This window comes from Cyprinus carpio, chromosome B7, assembly GCF_018340385.1.
Source record: "Cyprinus carpio isolate SPL01 chromosome B7, ASM1834038v1, whole genome shotgun sequence".
NCBI lineage: Eukaryota > Metazoa > Chordata > Actinopteri > Cypriniformes > Cyprinidae > Cyprinus > Cyprinus carpio.
Window position 1 is genome coordinate 2,100,868 of NC_056603.1, and position 21,666 is coordinate 2,122,533.

General features: G+C 36.9%; 1 protein-coding gene across 1 annotated transcript in view; it reads left to right on the top strand.

Annotated features, from left to right (window-relative positions):
* nrxn2b (neurexin 2b) overlaps nt 1-6,275 on the top strand; it is a 682,623-nt gene extending 676,348 nt beyond the window's left edge. Inside the window, exon 20 of the mRNA XM_042728878.1 lies at nt 5,196-6,275. Coding sequence (XP_042584812.1) covers nt 5,196-6,067 — 872 coding nt within the window. The 3' untranslated portion in view covers nt 6,068-6,275. The remainder of the gene's footprint in view (nt 1-5,195) is intronic.
* Nucleotides 6,276-21,666: the final 15,391 nt, after the last annotated feature.

The window sequence follows — 21,666 nt, forward strand, 5'->3', positions numbered from 1 at the left end:
CCCTCATCTTGTCATAAGTGTGATTCCAGTTAGAGCATCTGTTCAACTTCTGGGGCTTCTACTCAAAAAACCCTCTCCAGGACAAAACACTTCTGTCCTTAGTATGTGTTGTCTTATTTTCCAGTACAAATATCTGGTCATTCTCAAATCAAAGATATAATTACTTGAGAGGCAAAACAATGTTAGAAAAAAAATCTCTGCTGATGCAGTTCAGAAAAAAATCGAACCTTGTTCTTCCACCTTGAATTAAGTTAATTTTTCTGTTTAGATATTTGTACCGCAAAACAAGACAAAATACTGTGGAAAATTAAATCATGTTTTGTAGTGCATTTAGACTAAGAGCTCAGAATCATGAATAATATTGTGTGTAATGTAAACTGATAATATATACTGAGAGTGGATTACTATCTTGATTTGGTCTAGTAATGAAATTGTTTTACTTCTGATGTAATTGTCACCTAGTGACCAACGTTTAAATAATTGGACTCGGGGTGGCCCCAGCCACAGAAACCCAACAGACAGTCAAAGGCTTGAATACAAAAGCCTACACACTATTATTAATGCGCAAACAAGCACAGTAACTAAGTAAAATACTTAATATGTAAAGGAAAGTCCTCGAAGATCAAGTCTCTAAAAACACTTTGAAGAGTGTTCAAAAGTTCAGTTGACTGGAGGCTCTAGGTAGTTCGCGACAGCGGTCCTTCCCTCTACAGTTTAAGCGGACCGGGCGTCCAGAGGAACAGATACAGAGGGAGGCAGGGGGGACAAGCAGATCATCAAGACCCACATGAGAACGCTGACAGTACTCCAGGGCAGCAAACAGCACGCGTTGACAGCAAAAGAATTCCCGCACATAACCAAGGCCGTCTTCACGGAGCACTGGGACCCGAACCAACCCAAAATCTCAGAAACCATAATTCTAGAACAGAGCCCACAAATGACCACCCAGACGTCCTAGATAGCAGAGGTCACACACACACAAGCAATGGGATAAATATATAGTTTCCGGCCCTTCAGGCCCCACCTTAGAGAGCGTTGAGGAAGTTTCGAGGATAGCCACGATCTTCAGACAGCACCAACGACTGGAACCACAGTATGGATCTTGCCATCCTTCGGACAATTAGAGATCGTTGAAGGAAATCCAAGCTGCAGTTCACCGGTGTTCAAACAGAGAGGCCTAGGAACCTGGGCTTTCATTTGCTGAACGGGAGAGAGAGCCTTTGACACAATGGCAGACAGATGACAACCACCACCAGCAACCCCCTCTCTCCCTAACGAACCAATGATTGTATCTCCTGCCACCAAGCCAGGGCCAGCTGTTATCACAATTAATCGCCAATTTCAATCCATCAGGCAGCAAGCAGAGGCAATAATAAGGTAACTCTAACGACAGGAAGTATCGACCACAATATGGGCAGGAAAGGTGTGCATGGTACGAGTTCGAGTAAAAAAAATAAATAAACGGGGATTAAATCACATTAGCAGGGGAGGAAGCACCGTCCCAATATGGGCACATAGTAATAAAAAAAAGGAAAGCAGGTTGGACAAGGTTTGTCCATGAGCGGTTGTCTAAAACGAGTCAAATATGGGCAGATTAAATAATAGCAACAAAACCCACTACAAATTTTAATACCACCACACACACACACACACGGTGAATAACCCACAACAATTCAGAGTGCAACTGGTTCTGCCGCACACCTAAATACCACCACACACATTAAGGCCCCAAATGTCCTCTAATTCTATAGTAATTAACAAGAGTCCTTTTTTTTAAAACAAGGTTAAAGAGTCCCATACCCCGGTGACATAATTGCATTACCTACTTTAGAAGCTAGTAAACAAATTCTTTATAAAACACTAATGTAGAAAGGTAACATTCTAATGTTAGGAACCATTGTATAATGTGAACCGTTAAATACTTGGTCAGCTCAAGAATTATTTAATTGTGATCAAGATCAACTTTAGTTAGTTGACGAATAAATTGAAGAGCCATTTCATGTCGTCCTTGTTTTTGTCAACTGGCCGAGGTTGATATGACTAAGCCATTAACGTTTGGAGATAGTAATCTAATATCCAGACCTGTGGAAGATGTATTAGTAGATTGTAATTAATGACTTGTTTAGGAATATCTTATTACCCAGACGTGTTCATGAATTTCAGTGAAGGGAGACAAAGAGGACTGTTTTGGGGTTTTGTGTTTTGTTGCTGTAGCCTGTGATTTGTATTTCCAATTTCTCCATCTCAAAACTGCAGTATAAGCACCAAAGTGTGTTGCTGCAGGTGGTCTGGGCTTAGATTTAAAGTTCCCATTAGTATTAATTTTAATTGTCTGTGCATTTCTAACGTGTTAATGCCCATTGAATTTGCCTGGTTACATTACACAGTGGCCTCTCTGGTATTTTGTCTGGCTTCAATTTCATCTCTCCTATTTTTTCCCCCCCCCTCGCAGTGGAGTTTGAAACAGACAGATTAAGTTCCTTTGTTGTGCAGTTTTTTTAAGAAATAAAAGCACGAAATAAAGCTGCAGTCATTACTCCAGTTACAACTGACAGACAGTCATCGTGAAACAAGTGCGAAGCACCAAGGGACGCTGAGCATGTTAGATATTTCGTTTGTACGCATGAGTCATCAAGAGTCCAAAATTTCAGATTTTTATTCGTTCAACATTACACGATTAATCTATGACAATTATAAACCAGCAGGTGCAATTTGATCCGGTCTGCTCCATGGACAGGTGCATTATTCAAGAATCACAACACAGATGACAAAAAACCTCAAATTAGGTATGAAAGACGTTAAATAAAATTGTAACAATTAAAAATATAAGAATAAAATATCAAAAAACTACTGTAGTAATTAAATATAACATAGAAAATAAATTTCATGGAATAATAAGTGCATTGAAAGTATACTGAAGTCTTAAATCTGAAGATACACACAGAAATGTGCTAGAGGGTGAATGTGCAAAGATGTTTGACCACTGTCAATATGTCAGTATGAAGTAGGACATGATGAAATATCTTAACTGATTTAAGTGAATATTCAGTGAGAGGGAAAACTGGAAGTTAAGAGGCTGGTTTTGCGTTTAGTAGGAGCTGATGGCCTGGGGGACGAAACTCCTCCTAAGTCTCTCAGTTTTTGACAATCAGGCTACTAAAGCACTTACCAGATGGCAGCAAAGTGGAAATGACCTGTCTAGGGTTGGTTGGAGTACGTTGATTTTTAACATCTCGCGTTTGCAGCATTTCAGTAAAATACTATTCTGATGTTGTTCTTGCAGTCAACACAAAACTGTCACAAGGAGGCAAAGTTTGACCATCACAGACTACGGGAACAATGATTTCTAACCTATAACAAAAGATTTGTCACAAACACACAGACAGACTGATGGGTTTTGCACACATTCACTGACTTGTACGTCTGCGGATTGATGGTTTGAGAAAGTTTATCATTCACATCTCTTTGCTTTTTATATCAGTTCTGCCTTCAAGTGCGATTTAGAGAAAGATACTAGAAGGTAATCGTCAGGATTGAAGGTTCTCTCTCCTGTGAGTGATTCTGCCCTCTCTGGGAACAGATTGCTCTGTATTTCCTTGTGTATCGTAAGATATTCCAACCAATTTAATAAAATCAGGAAATATAGCTTGTGCCCGGTGGCACATTAACACATGGTCTCGTATAACCCACATACGGCCCGGCACTGTGTCAGTTACTGAATTTCAAGGAGATCCATTCGGCGCACCCCTGACAGATCGTTCCTCTAAACGGCATGGGTTGCCCCCAGCGGCTTTTTCTAGAAATGGATATAAAAGATTTGTCGGCGGTGAACAGGCATTAATTTTAAACTGAACCGTTCCCCAGACTCTCAACCCGCAGATGCACACCTCTACGCCGGGGCTGTTGGGTGGGACAGATTCTGTGAAAGATGCCATTAACATACTGTTTCCATTTCAGCTTCTCTAACAGATTGTATGTGTGTTCTGAATGTTAATGTCACCTTTTCTCCTGGTGGATTTTTTTGAGCTTAATTGACTCTGTTCATCAATATGCAAACAGGATGGTCTTTTTGAAGGTTCTTCTGGTTAAGGGGAGGGTGCCGTGTTTGATGCCATGGTTTGAGATGTTTCCCAAAGCGCACAGATCACATCCAAACAGTCCCCCCCCCAAGCAATGTTTGTCACACTAATTTGCCTCATCATATGAATAACAATGATGTGCATTGATGTATTTAAACAAAACATCTCTTCTGCACTGCACCCCGTTGTTCCTAGATTCATTCTTCATCTCAAGTGTTGAAGGCACAAATGAAATTGTTTTACAAATCTGAGCTGAATCCTAATGAATACTTGAATACGTCTTGTGTAATTTCAACTTTTGACATTCCTGCTTGACAAGCCAGTTCCGGGGAAAAAATGGGCTTTTTTTTTTTGTTGTGTGATTTTTAAGGGACAGGCTTATGGATAATTATCTTGAAAGATTTGGTCTGTGTTTTGGGGGGGGAAAGTCTTGTGGGACAATAATTTGAAAATATCACCTTCGGTATCCCGGGGTGAGAGTGGGAAGTTTTGCATATAGAACATCATCATTAGCGAGCTATCACCATGCCAACGGGGAATGGGGATTATGAGCCTTATGAGCTCTGAAAAAACGTTCACTGAATGATGAATTCAAAACACTTTACCTACTTTTAAACATGGGCTGAAATTTGTTTATTACTATCCCAGAACAATCTTACACAGCTTTCTTTTTGTAATTTTTTTTTTCATGCAAAAATCATGCGGCCAATTTGTTGATGTAAGTGACCTGTACTACGTGGTTTGCTCTCTTCTTAAACATGCAGTCAGTGAGTGGAGGTTAGCACAGCTAGCATTAGCTTGTAGCACAGACGTAGAACTGTTTTTGTAGGATTTTTACATTGAATGTACATTCTAGCTGGTCTAGCACATGCTTAAGTTTTAATGTTTCTCTGTATTACTCTAACCCTGTAATGTACAGTAAAGGACGACTGTAATGCCTTAGCCTTAGCCTAGCTGTTTATAGTCTAATTTGAAATAGATGCTAAACGAAAACTAACTTTAGAACTAACCTCACTAAGTCTTAGTGCTGTTCTAATGATGGCTCTTCTCTCTCTCTTGTGCATTCATTTGCTCAGGTTTTAACTAACACCGTGTTCCTTCTCTCTTTCATCCTAGGAGGTGAACTAGTGTTGCCAATTATAACTGTGGATTCCCTTGACCCCCCGTCAATTGTGACACGTTACCCCATTATCCCCCCGTCCCCGACATATCGCCCCTTCCTCACCTTGCTCGAGACAACCAAAGAGTCTCTCCCCTTGCCCGTCCGGCCCCCCTGTCCGCTGGACCAGGAGGACTGCGAAGATCCCATGGAGGTCTCGGCCTATGGCTCGGGCGAGATGACGGAGTCCGACGATGAGGACTACTATAAAAACTCCCCCCTCGTCACTGACCGGACCGTACTCCCCCCTCCCCCCGCAGCCGGGAACCCCCGAGGTGACCGGCCCTTTGCCCGTTTGCCCGAGTCCCATCGCCCGCCACTACCGTTCACCCCCACGGCCCCCCCGGTGCCCCGGCTCAAACCCGGCATCAACAGTGGCCCCAACATCCCCGCGGGTAAAATGAACACCCGTGACCAGGTGCTGCTGCCGCCCGTACAGCCGTCGGGTGACCCTGAACATGGCGGACGGCATCGGCATGTCCCAGGTATAACTTATCCTCCCAATTTCCCCTATGTGCCCACTACAGACCCCTCGTCACCAGACCGAGGGCCTCCAGGAGCGGTGGAGGTGATCCGAGAGTCCAGTAGCACGACAGGTATGGTGGTGGGCATCGTGGCCGCAGCCGCCCTCTGCATCCTCATCCTGCTCTACGCCATGTACAAGTATCGCAACCGTGATGAAGGCTCCTACCAGGTGGACCAGAGTCGCAACTACATCAGCAACTCGGCCACACAAAGCAACGGTGCCCTGGTGAAGGAGAAGCAGCCCGGTGCAACCAAGATGGGCACAAAGAGCAAGAAAAACAAAGACAAGGAGTATTACGTCTGAGCTCGGCCTCCAGAGCAACTGAGGTGGAAGAGAGGGGGAGAAGGAGAGAGATAGGATGAGGAATGAAAAGGGTGGTCCGGGTATTTGTCGGCAGTTTACCGGTCACATTGAGAGCTCTGACATCAACTTCTTTAATTTCCATTCTAGCTGTTGGCTTTATTTCCAGCAAGAGCTAAAGAGTTCGAAAGTGTCTAGGGTTCAGAATCATCCCCTTTCCTCATTTACATTGTTACAGATAGCTAATCCCTATTACAAACAGAGACTCTGCAAACCTTTTATATTGAAGAAAAGTGGATTTTTCCTCACATGTAATTTGACGTTCTAGTTTGTTCTTTGTAATTACTACATGAATCCTCAATATTCAGATCATTTCCTAATCTGATGTCAAAACACCCACGCACGCCAGGCTGCTTGGGCGATCCATTGTTGCTCCATCAGAGCATTGGATGTGGTTGAGAATCATTTGGGAATGAGAGCAGTTTGGTTGGAACGGGTTGGCATAGGTGACATTTCAGGAACAGATGGTGCCGAAAACGTTTAGCAGTCACACTCCTCCATAATACTGCCAAATCAGCTCCGTGTCAAATCCGTCTCCCTCTCTTTCCAAGTGCTTCACGTTTCCATCCTCCACTCCCATCATCCCTCTCTTTCTCTCTTTCCTCACAACCTTTCTTGGCTTGTTCTCTCTTTTTCTCCTTCTCGTTGGTGCTCAGGAGCAGATGCAACGTAATTCTGTTGTGTTTCCAGCATGTGGTATTCAAAATGAAAAGAAACAAAAACTGTTTATGTGGAGTCAAACAAATAAATATATATCTATATATCAAACCGTTACAACTAGCGAAACATCTGTGGATGATCCCTTCAGCCCCTAGTACTCTCGGAGGCCTGCAGTCAACCCCGCGTTCAAAGAAAATATTTGTTGTGTGTTTTTGGGGTTCCCCAGGGCTCTGTCCTGGACCCGCTAAAGATCTTGGATTCTGCTCCACATTCAAGAACCTGAAACCCCCAACGGCAAAAAGAAATATTCATATACAGATATTTGAAAAGACAAAGGGACATAAGCAACTGAAAGTCTGACGCGATTGATCAAAACCTACCTACATCACGTCAACAAACCGTATCAGTGGAAAACAGCCGAGCAGGATGCTAAGATGTCTTTTGTTTTGTTTTCTATATGTGTGTGTGTGCTTTTTTTTTTTATTTCGTCACAATGTCAAAGGGAAAAGACAATAACGTTCCAGTTAATGTACATCCCACATAGGGAATGTGAACTGACCTGCATCTTTGAACACGTTCTTTCAGGAAGAAAGTAGGTATGAACTTGCATTTAATGGAACGAACTCTCTCGAATGAAAGACCAAATGCCTGTTCCTTGGAAGATGTACATCTTGAACTCTAGTATTCTAATTTTCTCAACTCTATTAAAAGAACTCAACTCTACATTGAAAGAAAATGTTTAAAAACAGTTTGTGAAATGTCTAAATATTTGAATCTCATCCCAGTGCTAAAAGAGATGTGTTTTTCCTAATTATCATCCATAAGAATAAAAAAAAAGAGAGTGCAGTGAAATTCAAAGATCAGTGAATCGGATTCCAGAAAGCAGATGCTCTTTGAACATTAAACAGCAAAATGTGATTTGGTTTACACGAGAACATTTCCTTTACCAGGTGGGAGAGTATCTCCTTGAATCCAGAAGACTTTGATCATCGACTCCATCCTCGTGGTTTTTTTAAATCATGTTGCTCGCTCTTTTACCCAGCGTGTGGAGGGCTGTTCATTCTCCATACTCACTCAACGAGGACCAGACATCATCTTCAACATTTGATTTTACTCTTCCAACTCTGTGTGTGTGTGTGTGTGTGTGTGTGTGTGTGTGTGTGTGTGAGTGTTTGTGTGCTTGTTTGTCTGTGTGAATGTGTTTCCATTCTATCCGTTCCTGTTCAGGTTTGTCAGTTGCGTTTCTCCTCGGCTCTCTTGTTCTTTCTAAATGTTATTGTAGAGTGTTCCAGTGAGATGAATCTGCATACGTGTATATTAACAGAAGGGAATACAATTGGTTATATACTTCTTACACCACGTGTCGTGTGCTTATTTCAGATTCACACTTTTCTTTTTCTTCCAGAATAGTCTTCCTCACTTCGGCTTGACAAAAACACTTTGAGAGTGTAAACTAAAGTATTTATAGTACAGTGTAGCTCGTAAAACACATTTACGTGAGTGCCGGAAAGTCTTTTTATTCTCATAATGCTACATGCTTTCTTATTCAACATTAAAAATAAAGCAGAAATCATTATAATGATCGGAAAATGAAACCTGTATAATCTCAAAATGGAGTCCTGATATGTTGTCAATTATCAGACTATCAAACTGACGCTGATAATATTGTATGTAATAGTAATATTGCCAGATATACAGGTCCTTCTCAAAAAATTAGCATATTGTGAAAAAAGTTCATTATTTTCCATAATGTAATGATAAAAAATTTAACTTTCATATATTTTAGATTCATTGCACACCAACTGAAATATTTCAGGTCTTTTATTGTTTTAATACTGATGATTTTGGCATACAGCTCATGAAAACCCAAAATTCCTATCTCAAAAAATTAGCATATTTCATCCGACCAATAAAAGAAAAGTGTTTTTAATACAAAAAAAGTCAACCTTCAAATAATTATGTTCAGTTATGCACTCAGTACTTGGTCGGGAATCCTTTTGCAGAAATGACTGCTTCAATGCGCGTGGCATGGAGGCAATCAGCCTGTGGCACTGCTGAGGTGTTATGGAGGCCCAGGATGCTTCGATAGCGGCCTTAAGCTCATCCAGAGTGTTGGGTCTTGCGTCTCTCAACTTTCTCTTCACAATATCCCACAGATTCTCTATGGGGTTCAGGTCAGGAGAGTTGGCAGGCCAATTGAGCACAGTAATACCATGGTCAGTAAACCATTTACCAGTGGTTTTGGCACTGTGAGCAGGTGCCAGGTCGTGCTGAAAAAACGAAATCTTCATCTCCATAAAGCTTTTCAGCAGATGGAAGCATGAAGTGCTCCAAAATCTCCTGATAGCTAGCTGCATTGACCCTGCCCTTGATAAAACACAGTGGACAAACACCAGCAGCTGACATGGCACCCCAGACCATCACTGACTGTGGGTACTTGACACTGGACTTCAGGCATTTTGGCATTTCCTTCTCCCCAGTCTTCCTCCAGACTCTGGCACCTTGATTTCCGAATGACATGCAAAATTTGCTTTCATCCGAAAAAAGTACTTTGGACCACTGAGCAACAGTCCTGTGCTGCTTCTCTGTAGCCCAGGTCAGGCGCTTCTGCCGCTGTTTCTGGTTCAAAAGCACACGCCTGTGCACGGTGGCTCTGGATGTGTTCTACTCCAGACTCAGTCCACTGCTTCCGCAGGTCCCCCAAGGTCTGGGATCGGTCCTTCTCACAATCTTCCTCAGGGTCCGGTCACCTCTTCTCGTTGTGCAGCGTTTTTTTGCCACACTTTTTTCCTTCCCACAGACTTCCCACTGAGGTTCCTTGATACAGCACTCTGGGAACAGCCTATTTGTTTCAGAAATTTCTTTCTGTGTCTTACCCTCTCGCTTGAGGGTGTCAATGATGGCCTTCTGGACAGCAGTCAGGTCGGCAGTCTTACCCATGATTGCGGTTTTGAGTAATGAACCAGGCTGGGAGTTTTTTAAAAGCCTCAGGAATCTTTTGCAGGTGTTTAGAGTTAATTAGTTGATTCAGATGATTAGGTTAATAGCTCGTTTAGAGAACCTTTTCATGATATGCTAATTTTTTGAGATAGGAATTTTGGGTTTTCATGAGCTGTATGCCAAAATCATCAGTATTAGTAAACAATAAAAGACCTGAAATATTTCAGTTGGTGTGCAATGAATCTAAAATATATGAAAGTTTAATTTTTTTTTCATTACATTATGGAAAATAATGAACTTTTTTCACAATATGCTAATTTTTTGAGAAGGACCTGTAAATATGGTTAATTTATATATTCTTTTTTATTATAATTCATTATCATGTTTTGATGGGATGTCAATTTATTAATTGTAGATGTTAATTAATGTTCGGTCCAGCTGCGACAGGCCTGTTTTCTTTGTTCATCTACATACAAAACACAGGCTGAGCTCTCTGACCACTGAATCACGATACGACTGTCAGAAGCTGTCAAAAACTGTTCAGCTTTTTTTACAGCATGAGTTTTATATTGTATGGAAGCCCTGAACTGCAATGTGAGGGGAAAGTCGAGGTGGAAAAACAATTGTCTTGAGGGTCTTAAGAATTTGTTTTCTCTCTCTCTCTTCAATTTTATTTTTCCTAAATAGGTAACACAAGAGAGAAGGAACAAATGGAAGTCCTGAACCAAAAGGTGAAAAGCAGTGTGTTAGTTCCTAAATGCTAAGAAGATCTCTCGCTGTTTTGTTTATTTTTTTTTTCTGAACATTTTTTCTCCATCTCCAATATTTATAGTTTTTTCCCCAATTTATTTTTTCTTGCTCTAAAATTTTATTCCTCTACCAAATAAATTTACCTCTCTCTCGCTCTCTCAAAAAAAAAAAATTAAACAAAAAGAAAATCAACTGAACAACAGGGCAGCCAAGACAAAAGAGTCGCTGCAACTAACAATCAAAAAACAATTAAAGGTCATATATATATTAATCTGATTTTGTCTCAATTTTGATTTGCAAAACCTTCTTGCAGATGTATTTATCCAAGTCTAAATACAGAATGCAGTGTAAGCATTAAATTTCATGCTAAACTATAGTGACAACGTTGGTACTGCATGATAATGCTCTCTCTCTCTCTCTCTCTCTCTCCTCGTTTATGTTGAAAAAAAGTGAGAAAAGTTTCTCTGAAGATAACAAGCTAACAGTGTCAAAAACACAAACTTTTAAAACATTTGAGATTTTATAGAAGCTCTGATCATACAATGATTTTCTTCTTTTCTTTTTTAATTGTCTTTAATTGTTTTGCTCTAATTGTCTCTCTCTGAATTTTATTTTCACTCCAATGTTTTCTTTTATTCATTTTTTTCTCTACTGATTTTTTTTCTTGCCAAGTAACTTTTTTCTCTCTCTCTCTCTCTTTTTCCACTAATACGTACTTGTGTGTGTGTGTATTGGTGTGTGTGTGTGTGTGTTTGTGTGTATGTGTGTGTGTGTGTGTGTTTTTTTTCTCTCTCTCTCCATGAGAAAAAAAAAAAGATTTTGGGACAAAAAAAGTGGACCAAAAGTTTTTGATTTTTGGGGAGAAAGATATCATTGCAGAAGAGAGAAGAAAGGACCGAGATTCCGGAAGGACCTGAGACACTAGTGTTTTTTTTTTTTTTTCTGCACCTTGATTTTTTTATTTCTTTTTTCACGTGGTGGTTCAGGGCTTCCATAGTATCGTGTTTGCTTCATCTAGCTGTTGATGAATGTGTATTTTTTTGAATGTGTATGTGTATTTTTTTTACCCAAAAACATTGGTCTCTCTGATATTTTAATTTTTTTTTTTATTTCTCCTGATTTTCTTTATTTTTATCTCCAATGTTGTTTTTTTCTCTTTCAACCCCCCCCCCCCCCACATAAAACATTTTTCTCTCTCCATTTTTGTTTTGTTTTTGAATTTTCTATCTCTTCAGAATCATTTTTTTCTCACTGATTTTTTCTTTCACACAAAATATTTTTTTCTATCCAGCATTTTTGCTCAGAATTTTTAAGCTTCAAAAACCTTTTGTAAAAATTTTTTCTCTAAAAAAAATCCTTCCCTTTCTGAATTTTCTTTAAAAAAAAAACTTCTCTGGTTATTTTTTTTTTTCCTCTAATTTTTTTCTCTTCATAATTTTTTCATTTAACATTTTATCTCCCAGAAAACTATTCTCCCTCTTCATTTTTTGTATCTCTCCAAATTTTTGCATTTCCTCTACCGAAACACTTTCTTTTTTTTTGTCCCTTCCAAAAAAACTTTGAGGCGTCTCAGTCTAGAGCACGTTGATAGACCCACAATAACAAAAATAAAATCATGACTGTGACCGTGATATACTTTTACCTGAGTTCAGTTAAGCACTTTATGTTCACTGTTAATATTCAAATTATCAGAGAAAAGCGTGTGAGCAGTAGCTTAAATGCTAATGATAGCGGCACCTTGTGGCTGAGGTTGGTACCACATGCAAGAAAAAAAAAATTGAGAAAAACAGTTGGAGAGCGAGAAAAAAAATGGTAGATTAAATTGAAGAAGAAAAAACTTTTTTAGAGGGAGAACATAGGCTACTTAGATGGTATAATCACGATTAGTGCAAGTTTAAGACCAACAAAAACTTAAATTTCCTAATATTAGAATACAATAATATTAAAGCGCTGAAACTATTTTGATTTTCTGTTATTAACAGAGCTGGGAATGTCTGTGTAATCACCCAGAAACAAACTCTATCAACCATATACTCTAGCAACACCCCAGCAAATGCATAGCAACCATTCAGAATATCCTAGCCTAGCAACCAACTAGCAAACACTTTAGCAAACATCTAGAACATCTAATTGACCAAACCATTTTATGTTTTTTAAACAAGCCAAAATAAATTTGTCTTTCAAACTTTTCAATCTAGTTATTGCAGTTTTTCTTAGTTTTTTTTAACTGCTTACACACATTTTCAAAACTTTGCCTCTTTTTTTTTCAAAAGAAGAATTGCACACAAAATGCAAAATGCCTCACATCACTTACAAAACAAAGCACTGCGTTCAAAATATCACAAACACATCTCAAAAGCAAACATTTTGAAAGCTGAGTCAAAGGCTGATGATTAGTGTATGGTTTTGCAGATTTGGTGTGCGCTTTTGCTGTTTGAGTGTCAGCTTTCAGAAACTGTGTGACAAGGAAAGATTTTGTAAGCAGATGAAAAAAAAAACTGTAAATTTTTACACACAATTCATATGCACAGAAGACTTTCCCTACGGTGGCCAGGAAGTGCAAAACAAATCACAATTCTGAAAACAAAATATCAAATTACAAACACAAATGCAAATCTAAAAAAACTAAATAACTAATCAGAAAACACAACAATTCCGAAAACATAAGTCAGAAAACAAGGACAAATCAGACAAAACGGGAAGAGGTGGGTATAGTTTGAGACAGCACATTGGTGTGAGAATAGATTACTCACCGCTGACTGGACGAGACATCTGTCAATCAAGCTATTCAGGAAGAACCGCAGACTAGCGGTAGAAAACAGTGGCATAGCATGTCAGACCCGGGCCCCTATGCAAAATATTACACCTGTAACTTTATTCAAGTGCAATGTGATTATTATATACGGATTTTATTGTACTTGACTGTACACTATATTACTCATTTTTAATGAATGAATGTGTGTGCACTTTGGATGGGTTAAATGCAGAGCATGAATTCTGAGTATGGGTCACCAGACTTGGCTGTATGTCACGTCACATCATGAATTTATAAATTAAATTATTAAAAAGGGCAGAAAAAATAGAAATACACATCTAAATTAAATGACTGAACAAACGAAATAAATAAAAGATGAAATATGAAGGAAATATGTGTCAAAGACTGCTGGGGGTGTGTGTGTGTTTGTGTGGGGGGGGGGGGGGGGGGTGATCTGTCAATGAGTTGCTGACTTGCATCTCTCTCTCTCTCTCTCTCTATATTATATCTATATATATATATATTATATATATATATATATATTTAAGTATATTATATATTATTATATTAAGTATAATATAATATAATTAATATAATATAATATAATAGTTATTATATCCAAGTTGTCTGGAATGCAGCAATAGGTTAACATTTCAATAAATGATCTTGTACTACAGTTAAGAGCCATTCTATCAGGTGACATAATCAGCACTTGACAAACGGATAGCGATTCTTAAGTAGCACTTAAAGCACAGCTACGTGCGAATGTGTGAAGTGCATTTTTTTGGAAACGCACGTGAAACAATAACGAAACAATAACGAACGATCATAAAATGACTCGTAGAAAACGCTCTTAAGTGCTAAGATCAATCGTTATCGAGAAACAGAGATTTTAATAGAAACGAATGTCTCATGAAATCGATCGATCAGAGTTTAAAATACGTCAATAAGTCTACGTTTCATTGCTGTCTTTCATGTTAAATGTGAAGTATGACAAAAATAAATGCATATTATTAGACAATGAAGGTTTTTTTTTTTACCTGTTTTTTTTCCCTGTTTTTTTGGGGGAAATATGAACCTTTCATAACCCATAATAGGGGCACTTTAACAGACAGTTCAAAAGCAGAAAACGACCTTATTGAAAATTGATTCTCTCCCAGTAGGAGGTGCTTTAGGAACGGTTTCCTCGTAACAGCTCTACACCAAGCTGTGCGGCTCTCATAAACAGTACTTTACCAGGCAGCCTTCAGGCATTATAATTTAGATGAAAATGACATCGGACTTCTGAGAAACTCTCCCTTTTTGGACCGCAGACGGACCCTTATACTTGCATTGATCATTGTGTTTTGTAACTTGTTATAATGTTTTCAGAATTGTTATGTATTTTATTTTATTTTTAAGATTTGCATTTGCGTTTGTAATTTGTTATTTTGTTTTCAGAATTGTGATTTTCAGTAATTATTTTTGCAGCTCAATTTCTATTACAGTAAACATAAATTAAATTACAGATACAGAAAAAAAAAATGTTTTCATTTTACTACAGTCAAGTAATCTTGCAGTAAAGGAAACGCACTAGAAAAGTTCAAATACCAACAAATTGTATGAACTTGGCATGCAACACAATACAGTACAGTAAAAATAAATAAATAAATAAATAAATGTAGCATCCTCTGCACATTTGGCCAAGTTCCAGTACAGTATACAGTACTGTAGCAGTTTCCTGTTCTCCTGACACAAGACTAGCTATCTCTCTAGGCTCTCATTTCTCAGTTCTGCAAAAATGCAGTACAAAAAAATGGTTACAAATAAAATTTGACAGACACATGTTTGAAGGTGTACAACATGCTACAGTTTACTGAACATATAGAACAGTGAAATTTCCGCTTTCTAATGTCCTGTAATTATACTGTATGTGTAGTTTTTCCAGGTTGCGGTTCAGGGCTTCTGGAGGGCACAGTGTAAGCGTCAAGCTCTGACACTCAACATATAAACTTAGTCTCTATGTTGAGTCTAGTCAAGATCTAGTCTGACTCTGACCAACTAGCCGTTAGCCAAGGAGTAATCAGTTTCATCGTTTGGATTCAACTCAGACTAATCTACGTTTTTATGTAACAGAATTTTAAAGACCAATCTTAAAGTAAAAATTTAGATGACTAAATTGTAAGACTAGTCTAAATCTTTGATGCAACAGGCCTCAGCTCCAAACGTCTGTCACCGCACAGCTACTGAAATACAGAGAAATATAATAAAAAAACATTAATGTCAGCCATAAATTCAGACGTGACATTTCATTTCACCAGGGGCCTGATTCATAAAACAAGTTTACCAAATAAGCCAGGCTTATTTCAGTTAGTCTGACTTATTTTGAACCAAATCAACTGACAATAAGTCAGACTAACTGAAATAAACCTGGCTTATTTGGCAAACTTGTTTTATGAAACAGTAACAGTGACAGATAAACAAATAAAGATATAAATGTGTTCTGAAAACAATGTTCATTTCAAGACAAACGCCGTGAGGATTGAAGATGTGAAAGATGGGAAGTGTTGAAAAGTGCAGATGTTTCACAATAAACACACACACACACACACAGATGTTTCACAATAAACACACACGAAACAGGCTTCTGTCCTTCATTATGAGGGTGTGGGTGTGTGTGGTGTGTGTGTGTGTGTGTGTGTGTGTGGAAACAGGCTTCTGTCCTTTATGATGGTGTGTGTGTGTGTTTGGGGTTTAACTGAGTCTCCGGTGATCTCTGGAAACAGGCAGAGAAATAAAACAGACCAAACTGAAGATGTCTTTTGGGAGGTGTTTCCAGATTCAATAATCAGGAGATTTAAGTGCATTTATTTAATAAATATCACGATCCATAATGCTTGTAGTTCTGGAAATCACAGTTTGTCCCTGATATTACCAGCTTTTCGTCAACATCGTCTACCAGCAAAAACACAATGAGTTACAACAATACAAGCCTTACTGACACACACTCACACACACACACACTCACACACTACACACACACCACACACACCACACAACACACACAACAACACACACCGCACACACACACACACAGACACACACACACTCACCATCTCCCTCACACACAGCTCACTACATTGAGCACACCCCACACACACACACACACACACATAGTCACAAATCATCCAAAACACCTGAGACACACAAACTGTCTCTCACTGCACACACACACACACACACACATGAACACACACACATGATGTATCACAAACATGACAAAAAAAGCAAACTCTCACTCCACACCACACACACAAAAACAAAAACACACCAAACACTCCAAAAAACAACAGCTCATCTGTTTGCTTAAAACATGGCAACAAATTGTAATTTTACAAAAATCATGTGGCAGGGAAACCTTGACTTACCTAAATGTACCAGTGCAACCTAATTTGGACTTTGATGAGCAAGTAAATATGGTATCATTAATACATGGCAAAAACTAAAATAAAACAAAAACTGCAACAACAAAAATTAGAAAAAAAAACAAAAATTTTCAGTCAATGAAAACTGAACAAAACAAAACAAAAACAAAAACAAAAAACACAAAACAAAACAAAAACACCTAATGCAAATTATGGCGTAAACAGTGATTAGTTTATGCATGTAAGACATTTTATATAATTATTTTAAAGTGATATATGTTTTAAATTATACATAATATAAGAAAGATAGGCACAATATGCTTTAAAACTGCAAAAACTTCATTAGAATTTCGAAAACATTTTACAGTAAGGGCTATTCGCTGAAAATCCCCATAAAAAAATAAAAACATAAACTAACAATGGCCAATCTATTTCAAATACAGATTATTTAATGTTAGTGGAAGCTCAATTAATCATTTCCTAATATAGATTATTAAAATCAATCATAGACTGCTACATTAATTAGAATTAATAAGTGTTGAAAAACTACATAATATGTTCTTTTTTAGCTCAAATGCATATACTGTCAATGGAGTAATACATTTCGGTAACACTGTTACATATAATATGCTATTAGTTAACATTACATAATGCATACTGTAAAATTGAAAAAAAAAAAACACAATACTAAATATAGCATGATATATCTATGTATAATATCATATATTATGTAATAGCATTGTATGTATACATGTATGTATGTGTGTGTGTGTGTGTGTTGTGTATAACATTTATTAAAGCAAAAATGAAGCCAGTTGTGAATGACTGTTTTGACATGAAAAAACAGGGTAGCAAGAATATTAAGTAAATGCTGGAAAAACATAAATTTTCCGGTAAATAGCTAATTGCATTTACTACTGTAATGTTAAATACCACCTTATGGAAGTAACTGGAAAAGTGTTTAGCACCTTTCTATCAATGATAAATTTCAAAGCATATATATATGAGTCATGATAAATTTCTAACATTTTTTTTTATATATATGTTTTTTAATTATAATAAATATTGTATGTGCACAGTGTCATTCACACAAACACTAAACACACACAACTGAGATAATGCAATAGACATTTAACAACAGTAGCTGTAACATACAACCCTAATGTGAACAACTGATAAGAAAAAACGTAGAAACAGTTATTTAAAAAAAAAAAAATAAGAAATTATTAAAAATTATTTAAAAAAATTCTGGGAATGTCAATTTATGGTTATTCACTGTAAATTACATGGTTTTTTTTTTTTCACTTCCAAAAATGGTATGCCACCATAAAATTACATGTGTAATACAGTTTTTTACCATATATAGTAGGGGAACTGCTATAGTAGTAGTATTTGAAATATATTTATAAAAATTTATATAAATTATGCACATAAAATTTTGTCAAAAAGAATTTAAAATAAAAATATATATAAATTTAAGATGTATAAAATAAAAATTATGATTTTGTTGTATTGGTCTAAATGGTTAAAATATGACTTTGTACATTTTATCAGGTTCACACACTCCCTGGAAGTCAAACCCCTGATCTGGTGCTGCAGCACGCTGGTGTTTGAGTCATGATTTCTGGTTTTGTTTTATATATCATTCATAAGAATCACTGATCTCAAATGGCTCAGTGTACAATATATATTATACATATAACAGAAATGTTTGTTAGAATTTTTTATTTTTTTTTATTTTTTTAATGGAGGTTGTACTTCTCTCAGAATTCTGAAGAAAAAATATTAAACAACTAAACAAAATCTCATGGAATTTATGAATGGAATGGTCCAATTTTTATTTTATTTTTTTAAATAAGATTTTAACTAAAAAGAAAGGCTCAATTTATCAGGAATCGTGCAGCTCTATTTTGCACACAAACAGCTCTTAATCGAGTCCAGTTTTTGTTCATGGTATTCAGCAGCAATTAAATGTTTTGCAAAAAGAGACATATAATAAATGTGTTTGATATTGAAATGTTTTTTTTTTTTTACCACTTTGGAATCGAAACTGGGAATCGATAAGAATCAGACTCGATAAGCAGAATTGGAATTGACTGAATTGAAAGGATACCCAACTCGAGTCATGAGTGCTGCTGGTGTCTGTCTGACTGATGGCCCTTCGATATCTCCACCGTTACAGTCTGTGGAGACGGGTATATTCTTGTCTAATCTTTCATGTTTCTCTCTGCACACAAGCGTGAGTTCAGACTCCTCCGACGCTCCTGAAGTGCTCTGTGATTCTGCTCAGAACCGGGTGCTTGTGACCCATAAACTGTCACCGCATCTGCAGAAAAAACAAAGACCAAAAACAAACCAAATGCAACTTTTTGTATAAATAATGACGCTCCTGAAGTGCTTTGTGTTTCACAACTTTAGCTGTGTGATAACTGTTTGTTTTACTATATATCCAATTAACTATATATCCAACGTAATATACAGAGCAGCACAATATTTTTTGTTATATATTATCCAACTATATTATATATCCAACTTTAAATATAGAGCTGTGCGATAAAATAGTTTATGTTGTGCTATATATCCACCTTTACATAGAGCTATTATATTATATATTACCCGACAAATATACTTAATTCATATCCAACTGCAGCAAAATAAGATGATATATTAGTTAAACTGATAATATACGGAGCTTACATTTTGCTATATATACAACTATAAATATATATTACAAAGCAGTGCAAAATATAAATTGATTTGCTATATATCCATCTATACTACATTATACCCGACGTTATTATACATCCAACACAACACAGAGACATACATAAATACAAACTGTGCGATATATATAGCATGACATCATTGGCTATATAGACACACTTTTTGCTCTCTCAATAAAACTCTCTCTCTCTCTCTCTCTTTATATATATATATATAGATATATATGTTTAGATTTGTTGTATGATGTTGATGATTTTAGGTGGTTTTGTTTTTTGTTATTATAGTTCAGTGTTTGATTTTGAGGGTGTTTCTGTGACTCCAGCGTCCTGCGGAGAGTAGTTGTCTGCAGGTCATTCTCACAGGCAGCTCATGAAAGCTGGAGACTCAAGGGAAGAGCTGAAGAGCTCCAGGCAAACACTGACTCCACCGCAGCGCTTTCACTCTGCAGTCCTTTCAGAAACAGTCATGCATTTCACAGCCAAGCGCTGCTGCGCAGTGACTCAAACACACTCAAACAGAGCGGTCAGGCGCTGCTTATTCTGAACATGTAAGAAGGACACGGCGTCATCAGGGTGGAGTGTTTCAGAGCAGTGAATAAATTCAAGACATCATTAAAGACTTACTTTTCGAAGCTAAACATCTGCTTTTGAGTTCCACAGAAGAAAGTCAATGGATAAAGAAAGGCTTGAGAAAAGACTAGCGTAACCTCATGTTGTCACACATGCTATAGACTGACCAAACATAAGGCGCGTCCCAAATTGCATACTTATGCACTATTCTATGACGTTTCGTAGTATACATAGTGTGAGTAGTGCGTTCACACTGGAAATTCCAAAAAGAAAATATGCACTTCAAATACCTGGATGATGCATTTAAATAACTGAAAGAAGAAAGAAAAAAGTGTGGAATGTTGAGTAGACAGTGCATAAGTACATAGTGTACAAGTGCACAGTGTATAGTGTGTCATTTGGGACACAGTTTTAGCGTATTTCCTTGTTGCCATAGAAAGGTACAGAGAAAAAAAGTGTACTAAAATGAATAAATATGTGCACGATATTACTGAACATAGTATTTCCAACATATAATCAACTATACTATATGTCCAATTTTATATATGTAAAGCAGTGAGATATATACAGTAGTGAACTTTGTGCTAAATATCCAACTATACTACATATCCAATTTTATATAAAAAGCTGGGTGATAAAATAGTTTACATTTTGCTATATATCATATAAGCATAGCAAAAGTACATTTCTTACTGGAGTAATTGTTCCATTTCAGTTTTTAGTGTTTAGTTAAAACAAAACAAATCTGCTGTTATTTTAGTCTGATATTTAAAAGGTTAGACAGTTCTTTAATAGAGTCACTGCCATTCAGAAGTTTGGAATCAGTAAGATTTTTAAAGAAGCTTTTTCTGCTCATCAAGCCTGTATCTATTTAATCAAAAATACAGAACAAAAAAGTAATCTTGTGAAATATTATTGCAACTTAAAAAACAGTTTTCTATTTTAATGTACTTTAAACTATAATTTATTTCTGTGATGCACAGCTGTATTTTCAGCATCATTACTCCAGTCTTCAGTGTCACATGATCTTCAGAAATCATTCTAATATGATGATTTGCTGCTCAAGAAACATTTCTGATTATTATCAATGTTGAAAACAGCTGTGGAATATTTTTGTGGAAACTGTGATACATTTTATTTTTCAGGATTCACTGATGAACAAAGTTCAGAAGAACAGCATTTATTTGAAATAGAAATCTACTATAACATTATAAACATCTTTATTGTCACTTTTGATCAATTTAATGTATCCTTAAGGAATAAAAGGATTAACTTTGTTTTTTGAGCCACAAATCTAGCAATTAAACTATGCAAGCCCATTTCCACCACTGAATAAAAACAATAAAAAAAGGGTAATTGCGACTTTTATCTCACAATTGACCTTTTTCTCACAATTCTGACCTTTTTTTTTTCTCAGAATTGAGAGTTCATTTCTCACAATTGCAAGTTTTATATCTCAGAATTCTGAGAAGAAAAAAAAAGTCAGAATTGCGAGAAAAAAAGTCAATTGTGAGATAATTGACTTGTTTAATATAAAAAAGTCAATTTTAATTTATTAAAAATAATTTTAATCTCATTTCTACTAAATCTTATTGCCACACTGAACAAGCTCAGCATACGTCTATGGTTAAAGTTTAATCACCACTGATAATGAATGGGATTTTCCTCCAGGAACCCAAGCGTTGTGCTCTATCTGACCCATCATTAGTTAAGCATATTAATTGCAAGCATTTATTTTGG